Source organism: Seriola dumerili, unplaced genomic scaffold (genome assembly GCF_002260705.1).
Source record: "Seriola dumerili isolate Sdu_G_001 unplaced genomic scaffold, Sdu_1.0 BDQW01000216.1, whole genome shotgun sequence".
In the NCBI taxonomy this organism is placed as follows: domain Eukaryota; kingdom Metazoa; phylum Chordata; class Actinopteri; order Carangiformes; family Carangidae; genus Seriola; species Seriola dumerili.
The window spans coordinates 4,534,490-4,548,402 of NW_019174471.1; the positions used below are offsets into that span (position 1 = coordinate 4,534,490).

General features: G+C 38.8%; 1 protein-coding gene across 1 annotated transcript in view; it reads right to left on the reverse strand.

Moving 5' to 3' along the window:
* Positions 1-827: 827 nt before the first annotated feature.
* prkdc (protein kinase, DNA-activated, catalytic polypeptide) overlaps positions 828-13,913 on the reverse strand; it is a 42,516-nt gene continuing 29,430 nt past the window's right edge. Inside the window, exons 63-86 of the mRNA XM_022754081.1 lie at positions 13,401-13,609; positions 12,896-13,034; positions 12,477-12,665; positions 11,191-11,415; positions 10,849-10,957; positions 10,566-10,668; positions 10,307-10,466; positions 10,048-10,222; positions 8,231-8,424; positions 7,801-7,984; positions 6,900-7,060; positions 6,389-6,600; positions 6,194-6,281; positions 5,975-6,118; positions 5,590-5,797; positions 5,442-5,509; positions 5,119-5,339; positions 4,819-4,911; positions 4,326-4,412; positions 4,051-4,122; positions 3,580-3,781; positions 2,197-2,385; positions 1,630-1,769; positions 828-1,506 (exon numbers count right to left, since the gene is read on the reverse strand). Of these exons, the coding sequence (XP_022609802.1) occupies positions 1,302-1,506; positions 1,630-1,769; positions 2,197-2,385; positions 3,580-3,781; positions 4,051-4,122; positions 4,326-4,412; positions 4,819-4,911; positions 5,119-5,339; positions 5,442-5,509; positions 5,590-5,797; positions 5,975-6,118; positions 6,194-6,281; positions 6,389-6,600; positions 6,900-7,060; positions 7,801-7,984; positions 8,231-8,424; positions 10,048-10,222; positions 10,307-10,466; positions 10,566-10,668; positions 10,849-10,957; positions 11,191-11,415; positions 12,477-12,665; positions 12,896-13,034; positions 13,401-13,609 (3,777 nt within the window). The 3' untranslated portion in view covers positions 828-1,301. The remainder of the gene's footprint in view (positions 1,507-1,629; positions 1,770-2,196; positions 2,386-3,579; positions 3,782-4,050; positions 4,123-4,325; positions 4,413-4,818; positions 4,912-5,118; positions 5,340-5,441; positions 5,510-5,589; positions 5,798-5,974; positions 6,119-6,193; positions 6,282-6,388; positions 6,601-6,899; positions 7,061-7,800; positions 7,985-8,230; positions 8,425-10,047; positions 10,223-10,306; positions 10,467-10,565; positions 10,669-10,848; positions 10,958-11,190; positions 11,416-12,476; positions 12,666-12,895; positions 13,035-13,400; positions 13,610-13,913) is intronic.

The window sequence follows — 13,913 nt, forward strand, 5'->3', positions numbered from 1 at the left end:
TGTGGTTCTCTTTGCAAAAACAAACCGACAAAACTTTCCGTTTCTGTTCAGGAATAAATGATTACCAAGTTCACCAACTCTGTAAAATAATAAAGGATGAGAGAAAGTGGTAACAAATTGCACATTTGTTCAGTTACATTATTCAATTGAAAAATGCAACAAATCTGCCCCTATGGTTGATGCCCTTTATGAATGTGATAATGTACTTACACCTGTGTGACTGAAGCCTGATGTACCTGTTGTCAGTACAAAAAATAATAATCAACTGCTGTCTTTGCTTCTTTGAAATCAAGTGCTTTAAATATAAAGGATATGACTGAATATAGTGGCTCACATGACAATAGGTAAATGCTGCTGTATGTTCAAATGTTCTTATTAAGTGTGCACAGGTGTCAGAGTGTCATTAAATTACAACTGAAGATGAAACGATGCTGTAAATACAGTGGATAAATAAATAAGAGTTTGTAATCATCTATAATGCAATTCCTAGCATTGGTAAATCCTCAGCTTGGTTATTTCAATACTTTTTTACAGCATGAATTTTCCACGATTGGATGCATTGGCCATAAATTCATGGTCACTACAGTTACAAACTTTTTACAGCCATGATTTAAACCTTCAGAGGTGAGTGTTTCATACTGAAAAATTAGACTTTAGGTGGAGTATCTATCAATTGAGGCAAGTCATCTTTGCGCAGAGATGATGCATTGGATATATTTCAAAGAGCATTAGTATACTGTCAACATTAAAGGAGTCTGATTAAAAATAACTGTCTTTAAAATCTACCTCCCCATTTTCTTTCTTTGGTTGCAGAGGTCAAGCAGTTCATATCTTATGAAATAATTAATATGCAAGTTTGCAAGTATTAATCAGTTACAAATGTTGACCAAAGTCATCATGTATTTTGTACATCATCCCCTCAAACTGCTGTTTATCTTTTTAGTTTTATTTGAAACTGTTACAAGATATTAACAAACAATGCTAATCAGTGGTTTACTTCAAATAGAGTAGAAGTATTACAATTCCCAAATTCCATCCTTCTAGACTAGATTTCTGAATTTTAAGCTTTTGATGTTCAATATGAGATAATCCTGCCTTGCAAACTAATACATGAAAAGTATGTCACAGGTATAAAAGAGAGAACATTTGCGATCAAATGGATCTTTAAAGTCCACTGAATACAAAAAAATGTCCTTTCCTACACACTTCCAGAGAGTCTAAGTCGTCTGTACGACCCATGCCTGTTCACCTATGATAAGATTTGCTTCCCACTTTCACCATATATTTCACCAATCAAAGAATCAGATCCATGGTTCCCAGCCCCCCCAAACCCTGCCAAGCACATTTGGATCCATGGCTTGGTCAAGCAGACAGTCCACCTGCTTCTCCACTGATAAACCTGCAGCAGGAAGTTTCGCTCGAACGTTGCGCTCCGCAGTCCCCAAGGCCACAGACTGCATCCCCGCGAAGGCAGGGTCCTTTTCAAAGCCCAGCTTCAGCTCCTCACTGACAATATAAACCAACATCTAATCACACACAAGTGAAATGTCTTTTTGAAGACAAAATATGGTATTTTGGATTGAAACCACTAAAAATTGACCAGATTAATATCATCATGAAGTTAAATACCTGGTTATAGCAGCTGGATTTGCTCCCTCTAGTTTTCGTCTGGCAAAGTCCACCTTCTGTAAGGGATACCAGTTGATCTCTTTGGTGTTTACACTCTCTGTCCACGTGCCTCCTTTCTTCAGTTGTTTCAGCTCAAAGTTCTGTGGAACAGCAATGAGAAACATTACTTATACTGCAATTTATCTACAGTTTACTGTGTAAAGGAAGGAAAAGTTAGAACAGCAACCTACAGTTAAATCAATTCAGTCTTTCTAGCAAGAATCTAGCAAAAAATATACAAATAGCAAGTGCTAGTTATGAAAGAACTAAGCATAAAACAATTAGCATTAGCACATGATGTCTGCCTTGGGGAAAAGGTCCTAAAGCTGCTGCTACATTTTACAAAAACTCTAAAAGACAAAAGATCTGATTCACGTCACATATTCCATCTTTAACACGTTTTAAAATTCACTTATTTACTGACATCCCAAGAGATTTTGTCAAATGGCTTTCTGCCTTCTTCATCTACAGTTCACATGTCAAACGCTCAATGTTTAATAGGATCTTTGTTGCAGGACTGATGGTTACCTTCCAGTCCAGTGAGGGCTCCTTGACGAACACATCCATGGTGTTAAGCAGAAGGTCCGGTTCAGCCCTGTAGGCTCGCAGGGAGCGAACCATGACGCTCTGGATTAAACCCGACTCCTTCAAGGGTTGCATGAGAGTCACAAACTGTCTGGTCAGCCGGAAGGGCATGAGCTCAGGCACGGGGAGGAACTGTGAGGAAGGATTGCACAGACAGAGATTTTTTTCATACAGGTGATGGCTGTGTTTTTTTAAACAAGGTTTAACACATCCACACACAAGAGACACAGTTATTATTTGAACTTGGACCGCTGTGGTAAAAACTCAGCCTTGATATGCGGTATGAGCTCAACCAGGTGAGCTACTGGGGCACCCTAACCATATGGAAATTTCCATTAATGAAATATATGTACATATAAAATAAAAACATACATAAAGATTATATATGAAACTTTTGGAAATTGGAACAATTTATATAATAATTTCATTATTATTATATAACTCTGCATAGCAACATATAGCCCACATTAATATGTATATGTATGCAAGTTCATATTGTAAACATATGTTATATAAATATATATCCATCCAAATGCCTGTCAGTAAATGTCCAAAGGTCTGAGACCATTTTCTCAGGATGGGAAATTAGAGATGTTGAAAGTTAACAAGAAATTAATAAGAAAGAAGATATATAAACATATAGAATTTCTATATGAATGTTGTTTTAATAAACTTGCATATATAAATTTTCGTTATATAGAGTTGCAACATGTTATAATATATGAAAATTCATCATTAATTTTTAATATATGTACAAATTTTACTATGAGTATTTCACATGTTATATACTTACAGTATATCTTCATATATCCAGAAGATGTATATATGTGATAATAATCTATCCCTTTATAGGTGGCAACATCACTCTTGATATAGGGACATACTATACAGTACGTATGTCATACATTACATTTTGTATGGGATCGATTGATGCTACATTATTATCATATGGGAATGGTGGTATGATACGGGAGCTGGGAGCACAGTCTGGAAATGTTAATGCACTGACTTTTGCCTAAAGCATTTTTTTAGTCAACTCTGCCACTTTTATTCTCTCCTCTATTCTTTACTCTATTCTTACAGTAGGTTTTTAAATGACATGTTTATTTTACAGCGTGTGTGTTCCTTCTCTCCCCTTTCATTTATAATTATAATAGCAGTTTTATAGCTGCTCTGTGTCTAATGTGTTCTAACCCAGACACATTTGATACTCTTGTTTAAGAGCAACAGGAGTCAGACAGGTATTTGATTTTCCTCTGGGTGTTGATCTAAATGTATTTTAAACAGCTGCTCTGACAGATAACACTGTTTTTTCGCTTGACCGACCTGCGTGGCTGAACCGAAAGCATGACCAAAGTCGATGCCAATCATGCCTCCTGTTTCCATGTTGATCATGAAGTTGGACAGATGTCTGTCTCCAATACCTAGAATCCAGTGGCTCACACACAGCAAAGCATGAGAGCTGGTGAAGTGAGACCGCAAGGAGAGGAAGGCCTCAGGACTGTTGCACATCTTCAGAAAAGCTCTCCTGGAAATAAAAAAAAGAGAAAACATGTTTTACTGCAAGTGTTAGCTTTAATGAGGGTTCCTCCACCATTTTACACCATAATTATTAATGGCTTACTGGCTTTGTTTTATTTAAACCAGTCTTAGACACACTATCTGTAAATGTAATACCTACAACAAATTTATAGTATATATTAGACATTTTAAGACTTAATTTTCCTTATTTTAATTTCAGACTTTTTAATGGAACCCTGTTAACGAGCATTTGTTATTATTTTAGTCTTTACTTACTTCAGGAGATCACTGGGCACGTGCTGCAACACTTTCAAAAAGTTGCTGACTGTATCAGCACGTTTTGCTTTCCTGGGAAAGAATAAATACGTTTAAGCTCATGGATGTCTGATATTTTATATTTGATAACACCATGTTAAAAAATGTCTATGAAAAAAGTGGTTTCAGATTGTAACAACTGTGAATAGATCAACAAAATATCAGACAACAATCAGATGAAATTAGTAACTGTTTACACTGTTTTATAAACAAAAATAAACAATGAGGAGACTTACTTGTAAACCCAACCATACAGTGAGAAAGCATTCGCTTTTGAATTTGGAGCAAAGGTTGAGAGCCACTTATTGTAGTCTTCAGCAGGCCTGAAAAAGAAGATATTACTTATAATATATATATCACGAAATATAAATATCACTAGTTTACTGTGGAGAGCTGATTGTTGTTAATACATTTACATAGCTGAAAAAAAAAAAAAATCTGCACCTTTTGTGTTTTTTTAAACATATAACTTTAAAATGAAATATGTTTTTGTTCGAGAAAGAAATTCAAGAAAAGAAGAAATAAATCCCCCGGCAGCGGCACCTCATGTACAGTAATCTCAGTTTGTGTAAGAGGAGATTTTCTGTAAAGTTTTAGGTGATATAATAATAATAATAAAATAATAATAATAATAATAAAAAAATCCTTTTATGGAAATTTTATTGGACAGTTTATAATAGTACTCAAGATGACACCCAGGTTTATAGGTGTGAAATGTTTACAATGTACCTCTGTGCACTTTGCTTTTCCTTGTCCGTCATCGTGGTATTAAGGAAGTCTTTCAGAGTACAGGTGTTTTCCATCCATTCAATGAGGCCAATTCTGTAAAGGCAGTGAAAGTCATAAATTCATAAATGTATTAATTAATAAAATTATTGTTGGACAAAAAAATAAGTTTGGTATTATCAGGAAACTGTTGTGTTTTATCATTTTCTTGCTGGATACCACTTTAAATGAAAATTTAATCAAGTTAGATTTAGTTTTACTAAACCCTCAGTCTGTGCGATCATCACGTGCATTAGTTTATACCTTGTGGATATGGGAATGACTTGATAGGTGCGGAGCTGCAAGCCTCTGTGTGTGCAGGCAGCATCACGGCTCAACAAAATGTTCATGACAGCAAAAAGCTGCTCAATGCGTTGGTCCTGGCGGAGGTCCTCCCCACCCTTCACCAGGAAGGGGTGGTCCCGCTCATCATCCCCACGGATGATCAGACGTTTGGGACGACGAATGGATGACATCACCTTTACCTGCAGGGCATAAATTCACACCCACTTCCTCGTCAACACGCAAAGGGAAATCACACTTAACAGGCTGTTCCAACGTTTTACTTAATAACAATAAAAGCATACCCTTTCATCAAAGCCTGTTATTTTTGCATGGTACTCTGGCAGAGGTTTAGATCGCCCATCGTACTGTCCTACAGAAAGAGGAAAAAAGTTTGGCATGAACAAGACATGTCAATACCAACAATAATTCCAGGGTTTTCAAGCTATTGACCTGGGATCTCCAGCTCATTGCTGAATGTGTCTGCTTTAAATCCGCTGAGCCATGGCGAGTATTCCTTCAGGTTCCCCGGCTCGGTCTGAAATCCACGCATGGATACCGCCATTTCATCCACCTGCCGCACAAAGCTTTTGTTTTTCCTCTTCTCAAACAGCTTGCTGCCTTTAGCTCCCAGCAGTTTCTCCACATCTTTACCAAATTTCTGTTAAATCAAAAGAAAAAATGGCTGCAATAAAAAAATAGTAACAATAAAAACACCAAAACGTTAGATACTTCTTGTTTACCATTTGAAGTTTATGCATGTATTTTTCATTTTTGCATTTGCATTATGTATTTTTTTGATTGTATACGAGTTGAACGATAAAAGCAAACTACAAACCTGGATAAATTTCTTGCGAAACGTTCCATGACCATCTGCGTTACGATCCCCAAGCGAAGAGTGCATCTCGTCATACATGTTGCTCATCCTCTTCTTGTCAAAGTTTGGCTTTTCCAATTCATTTTTCACATAATCCCACCAGTCCTGTGTGGACCAAATGAAAACAATCAGTGACAGGCCAAAAAACATGGAGGATCCGTTCATGGTTGAACTCGTTACCTTAAAGATCATGTCAGGATTTGTAAGCTGCTGCAGTGCATCCACAAACTTCTTCACAGCTCCTCCCTTGTCCAGCATGCTCCTCAGCCTGTTGACACAGAAACAATTTTCAGATAAATTAATACACTTTTACTATCACACATACTACAGTGTCATTTCTCTTTATTCTCCAAGTCAAAACATCAGGCAGTTTACCTGTTGACAAATTCCTGCTGATGGTGTCCCGTGGCCGAGTCCTCAAACTGGAAAGTCTCGCTGCTGATCATGAGAGCGTAAACCAGGGCCTGAGGGTAACACTCTGCTATCTGCCCAATGCAGTGTTGCACTGCCACAGCTTCGGGCTTGTCCAGCAGGGCAACCATTTGACTGATCCAGCTAATCAGCATCCAGCAGGGAACTGACATCATCTAAATACAGACAGTGCACATACAGTATATGATACTAATGAAGGCTACTGGTGATAGCAGTGATGTAGAATCTGACTTACGAGGCTTAAAAATGTTGATTTAATCATTATTTTACACTGTTAACTAATAGATTCTACAGTGGGAGCAAATACATGTCAGCAGTAACAGAACTAAAAGATGGAAGAATTTTAGACATACAGTATATTCCCCATCAGTCCTGAAAGGGTTAAATGTATGAATATGCCACAAAACTTAACTGAAGTAATGTGGGGTTACATCCCTGGTCTTCACACACTAACCTCTTTTGTCATGATATCCAAGGTCTCAGAGGGGTACAAGTCAATGATCTGGAGCAGACGTGGGAACCTGAGGCGAGCTTCCTCTGAGTTCATCTTCAGTGCCTTCATCATGCTCTCCACCACATGAACAGGCAGTGACAGAAGGTCTGGAGACTGGCTTACTGTAACAACAGAAAAAACAGTGGAAAAAAGTTTCAACTAGACCTTGATATACTTTTTTTTTCCCTTAGTTGTGCAATAAAGTTATCGCAAATGTTTCCAGCAATTCTCCAACCAGAGAAATAAGTGATTTTAATCATGGTAACTGCCTGTTTCATTTCGTCACCCGTCAATAACGTCATATCTCCTATGCACATGCGTTGGTGTTGCGGCTTAAGATACACTTTTCACACCATGGTCGTTTGAAAGATGAAGGATTTTAGTCATTGGACGTCTGGATCAGAGAAAAAAAGCTGTGGATAAGCTGAGCTCTATGGATAATTAGCTGCTGTTAAAAACCTCTTCAACGTCTGGATCATAAGTTATCAGAGGAACAAAGGTTTGCAGTCTCCCAGCCACTCCCTGGTGTACACCGTCGGTGAAACACTGACTTTAAATGTGAAACTACTTTATTCTGTGTTTTTACTGGTTCTAATCACGTAGTCTGATTGTTTTGGAAAGGAAGAGATCTCTGTGGATAATTCAGCTCTAGGTGAAAACCTCCTGAACGACTGACACTGAAGGAACCCGAGCCGAGAGAAGCTGATGATGAAGATGGTGGTGAAGACAACAACTCCCATGATCCCACACTACTTCATGACGTTACCAAATGCAGTCTTGTTTACTTTGATTGAGAGACATACTGTGCGTTTCGCTGTTCAATAAAGGTGCACAATTAGTCACTAGTACTACTATTACTCACCGGCATCACTCTGCTCCTCCTCTCGTAGTCGTTTGTCACAGAAGTTAGCCAGAGCCATGTACGTCTCTGTGATGCTGCTGCTCTCCACAAAATCCTGACTGTAAGACTGAAGCTCTTCATCAGCCTTTCTGCTAGCATCACGCAGCAGCTTCAGCGCTTGTAACTGCAGCCCCGCTTCCACTTCCTGCAGGATAAACAGTCTCATTCTCTTTTACACAGTCTAGATAAATCTTCTTAAAACTACAAAACAGGGTTAGCAGGACATACTTGGCTGTGACTGCCAAAGTACTTTTCTAATCTAGACACATGAATCACAGTTTAGCTCCTGCAGTTTATACCACTATAATCCACATTTTGACATTTGCATAAAAATGCCAGACTGTTCACTAGATTGTAAATTTGAAAATAAAATAAAAAAAATTAGAAGTACCTTCGGATTTTCACTGGGCCAAGCAACTCTAGAAAGTCTGACAACTCTCTCCGCTTTCTCACGTTCAATAGTTCCCAGGACCGAGGGGCTTTTGCTTACAGCTGTGGCCAGGATGTGGAAAGACGTTCCCTGGAGCACCTTTTGATATCTGAATACTTTAGCTGTGGCCCTCTCACAGTCAGCCTGAAGGTCCTCTGCAGAGAGAAGAGAGCTGACGTGAAACATATCAACAGGCAAAAAGACCAGTTGACATCATGTTTGGGCCCAGGTGCGTGTTCCTGCCAAAAATTGAAATTCCCTCAAGGCATTACTGATGTGTTTTTTGAGGACTCGGCCATCGGACACCAGCAGCAGGTGAGGAGAGGTACAACTTTAGTGTCTTTTAAAACTCTTAAAACATTCTTTTATCAGAAAGCTTTTATGATTTTTTGATATAAAGTTTCGTTTTAATTTTTTATTTTTCCATGATAAAATCTATATTTTCATGCAACTTCCTTCTGTTTTAGGATATATTTTTTTCTCTTGTTTTTAATTCCCCCTTTTCTTTCTGTAAGGCACCTTCTAACTTTAAGAAAAGTGCTACATAAATAAAGTTTATTATCATTATTATTATTATTATTATTACACCAAGGGTACAAGGAACCTACTGTAATCCATTTGTCAGAAATTTTACTTCCCTAAAATAAATGGCTTTTTCGAGGGCCTAAACATGCTCAAAAAGTCATGCAGACGTGTGTGTGGCCACCTAGAAAATTTCAACAAGGCACCACTCGCACTGTGTTTCACCTACATGAATTTTACCAGCTCGACATTATATTTGATTCATCTAATCTTAAGATCTTTACGATTCTAAATTGTGATGGTTTTCAGAATTTTAATGATTTGCACTGAAAAATCAACGTTATAACTCCAGCATCCATTGTCCAAACTGCCCTTTATATGTTTTATCAGAGTCCAAGCTTGAAGACATCTATATGTCAATATTTAGATATAATCATAGCGCCACCTTCTGGCGACAGGAAATATCATGTTTTACACTTTGATGTACTCCTCCTAGCAGGTTGATCACAGCCACCCCAAATGTTGTCATAAAATGATTGAGACCATGATGACACTTTATACAGAAAACTGACTTTTCACTGAATGGCCTGAAGGTGGCGGTGTGGTGAATTTCAGTGTTTTCGCCACAAAACAAGGAAGGTGCTGTAACTCAAACATACATTCTTCAATCTGCATTTCATGTTTTATCAAAGTCTCACAATGAAGACATCTGCATGCTAATATGAAGTCATATTCACAGGGCCACCTACTGAAAACAGGAAGCATCCCTTGAGTAATTATCATCATTTGATTTACATAACATTTGTCTGCTCTACACTTGACATACAGGAACATAATGTGTGTTTGTTGCGTGGTCTCCGACTTCACACAGTGGACACAATTATGATTGCAAAGAAATATGCAATAAATGTTTTCCTTCGCCGCATGGTTCAAGCAGGAACTCTTAACCTGCAAGTCCAGTGTCTGGTGGTTGCTACGATGCTTGGCTGCTTTAACTGGCCTACTGCGAGCGCCCCCGAGGTGCGCAGGAGTGGGCCCGCTCAATGCTGCTTGCAGCTTCAATTATTATCATTATTATTATTATTATTATTATTATTATTATTGTTGTTGTTGTTATTGTTCACTACATTATCACAAAATCTGTCAAGTTGAATGTCAAATTTCATCATGAGATTAACAGATACAGTAACGATGTTTATATACGAATGTCATTCTAAGTTGTGTAACAATGTAGAGGAGTTCTTTTCTTGTCTTACCTAGGAGCGGGATGATCTTCAGCATGGAACTGATTTGCTCCCCAGGACCCAGACCCTGGCTGCGTTTATGGCTGTAGCGACTAAAACTGTGGACCCACTGCCTCAACCAGCCTCTGTTTGTTTTGGCTTCTCTGTGAAGATCCTTCAGCAGCTTGGTAGCAACAGCAAAGTTATTCTGAAACATTAGAGGTCAAGGAGGAGTTTTTTTAATTTCCATAGTTTATAAGGAGCAAAAATACGACAACAGATGTTTCTTCACCTGCTTCCGTGCGCTATCAGCCATGTGAAGCTTCATATTGAACTTGCATTCGTTCACTAATGTGTCAATATCACCCTCTGGGTCTGAACCATCAACCTCCATGCTGTCACTGGGAGCGTGGCCTCTCAGCTTATCCCTGATCTTGTCCAAGAAAAAGCATCTGAATCGTAGAAATCAAATTTGAGGCTGTGTCAAATTTGGTTATTTGACAATCTGAAAGATTTTGTAAGCAAAATGTTAAAAAACCTGTTCTTCTTACCGAGATGTAATGATATCATCCCATACTTTCACAGGATCCACTTTAGCATCGGGATACCGCTCAGTCCATAATCTGACGAGCCGCTTGAGGCCATTCACAGTCACTAAGGAACGAAGTACAAAGTAAGTTACTAGATTGGGACAAAAAAACATCTATTTAAAGTATTAATCAAAGACAGATGCAAGAAATTATTCTGCAGAAAAACCCTTTCGGGAAGAGAGGAAAAGACTAATAAAACTGTTCATTTTACATATTTGGAGTTTTAAAGAAAGTATCCACGCACCCTCTCCTTTAATGAACAGCAGGAAGTCCTGGATCTCAGTTAAGGCCTGCACTGACTGCAGGATGGTCAGCCGACTTTGAGTAAGCAATGTATCCACACTGGAGTAACTCTGTATGAGGGAAAGAGATTGAGTGCTAACTGTCGCCCCGTTTCTGCCCAAAGATGCATTTCTGTACATTCTCTGCCAACTCACCAGATATTCACAGTATGGACCAGTTCTTCATATTGTATATCTACAATATACATTACCAACTTTTCTGCCTTTAAAAAATTAATGAATTATGATCTTTCTTGATCCAAAACTTGGCAGGCTATAGACAAAAGAGATGTGTAACAGCAGACCTCAATGAAGAGCTGCATTGCGTAGTTGGTGTAGTATTTGGCGCGGTCGTAGTCTTCCTGCAGGATGTAGAGCAAGCTGAGCTCCTGGCTGTAATGACTTTCCAGGAGCTTTTTGCGCTCCTCCACCCTCATGGCTTTGTCAATGAAGCTGAGAAGAGTTTGGTCCCTCTCACCCTGCTGCAGCTGCTTCAACATGCTGCGAATCATGTGCTGCAGGTACATTTCCTGCCGCAAAGGAAAAAGACTCACGTTAGCAAAGCATCACAATTCAAGTGCATGTACCTGATACTAACAAATTAACATAATTCTTAAAAAATCCTATGCTTGCACTGCATTACCACAGGAACTTAAGGGAAATTTTTACTTCCAATGCTGTTATCATGTTGTGACATGATACAGATTTATTTTCTTTTTCTTGTAAAATTTAAGCTTAAGTGGGGCTCCCCTTAGTCCTAACCACAGCAGATGGAATCCGACCTCATCCCCTCTCTCTCTTCACAACCTTCCTGTCTCTCTCTCGCTGTCTCTATCACAATAAAGGCAAAAATGGCCAAAAAAATTACTTAAAAAAAAAAGTAAAAAATTAAAAAGAAAAAGCTTAAGTAGAACAGCAGGATCATATCAATAAAAATACCACAAAGGTATTGCAAGTGGGCCGACGAATCATTTGCAAAACAGTACAATTTTGATTAAAAGATGCAAAAAAAAAAAAAAAAAAAAAAAAAAAAAAATATATATATATATATATATATATGTTCAAATGTTTTACAATGAAATGATCTTTAAAAACATAAAAAATGTATGAAAACTACGTTCATTGTTTTTTTCCCCCCTCATATTAAGGCCTATCACAAGCCGATGTTAAAACTTTCATGTTGTCACTGTTGCCACATCGTATACTTGTTTGCTATCTCAGTCTGTTGCACACTAAAATAATACATCCATGGCAAAAAACTTGAGAATCAAAATGGAAAGCTGGTTAGCAACAGGAAGAGTCCAAAGAAGAGAGATGCTACAAGAGTCTACAAGTGATCTCTCCCCAGTCAAACAAAAAAAGAAAATCGAGCTTCCCATTTCAGTTCAGTCCTGAATGTTTGATCATTATCATTAAAATAAAAAGGGCTCTGGGAAAGCATTTTTTGTCCGACGTATTGTTATGGGCCGCCAACACTTTTGAGATTCTAAAATAGTTCTATGAGATGGAAAAGGTTGGGACCCGCTGACCAAGAGGGTGGCGGCCCTCCCTGGTACACAATTCCTGGATTGTGAAATGTCACTTCCGTTACCTGGTAGAGAGGCTCTGACCACATCTTCTCGAGGTCTGGTGGCGAGTTTTCATCCACGTACACAGTGGAGCAGTACTGAAGAGACTTCCACTCAGTCAGATGACTATAGGCCTCCATTGCTGCTATTTCCCAGAAGTCCTTCTCAGAGTCAGTGGGCTCACCATCACTCCAATCCTCAGTGTTCAGGGCCTGACATTAAAGAAGAAAGTTTCCTCTCAGCCTTTTATCCAACTTGGATGACTTATTCTACATAGCTTTACACACACAATCTGGTAAGAAAAAATCCATCTGTGTTTTAATGCTACCTGAACACTATGCTAGATTTCATAATTGGATTTCTACAATAACTTTATTCACAAGTAAATTAGGAATCAACCACCAGCTTCTACTGTCATGGGAGAAACCCATGACTTATGTACCTCATTGTAGAGCTTCACAGCTTCTGCAAAGTCAGTGTTGGCTTCGGCTTGAAGAGCAGCACAGGTGACTGACTTGGTGCCAACTTTACCACCAAAGATGCCACGTACAACATCATAATCCTCCAGAGATCTGTACAGCCTAGAGAGCAGAGGAAGCAAAGAGCACACTCAGTATTACATGTAACAAAAGCAATACAATTATCCACAAGTGAGTGGGCTGTACATGTAATGCAGCTCTCATAGTAACATTGTGCAAGGCCAGAGGCAACATACATGAATGTAACAGTCTCCACAAGAAAAAGGAAACTGACATAATGTGGCATTAGAACATATATGAGAGCATCCCTGCATCAATGTATTTATGCAATTAATTTTGTCTATCTATAGTCAGTTATTAATAGTTTGGTGTGCCCAACCTCAAATCCCAGTTTTATCATGGTGTTGTCCTCATAAGGTGACGAGCAGAGCTTCTAACATCGAGCCAGCAGTAGAACTAGCAGTGTACCTTGCAAGGTGGATCCATTTCTTGGTGTCTGGCGGGATTTCTTTGCGTTCTCGTGACCGTTTGGCAGGAGGTTCACCCTGGACACTGGCATGCAGTAAGCTCTCCTCCAGGAGCAGGATGCCTGACGGCTGCTGGAGACTCACCTGGCAGGTGGAGCTGATTGCTGCTGGATCGAGCTGCTGCAGGTCCTTATGCTGGTAGCACATGTCCTAAGAAGACAAAGAGCAGAATATCAACTCAACTTGTCAGCTTTCAGCCTTACAGTTTATAGCCTTAGAGTTTTGAGTTCGACTTTAATAATCAAGCTGTAAAGTAGCCAGGCCCTACAGAATATGTGTGGCAAATTTTATTTCTTGCTACTTTGTTAGCTTTTCTGCAGAGCTGGACAGCCTGGTTTTACTACAGCTGGACTACAAACCTGCAAGCTCTAGTAACAACAGGTAGGTGAGCCAATCAGAAGAGAGGAGGCTCTGAACCTCTCTTCTGATTTGCAGTTTGACTGTTTTCTGAGCG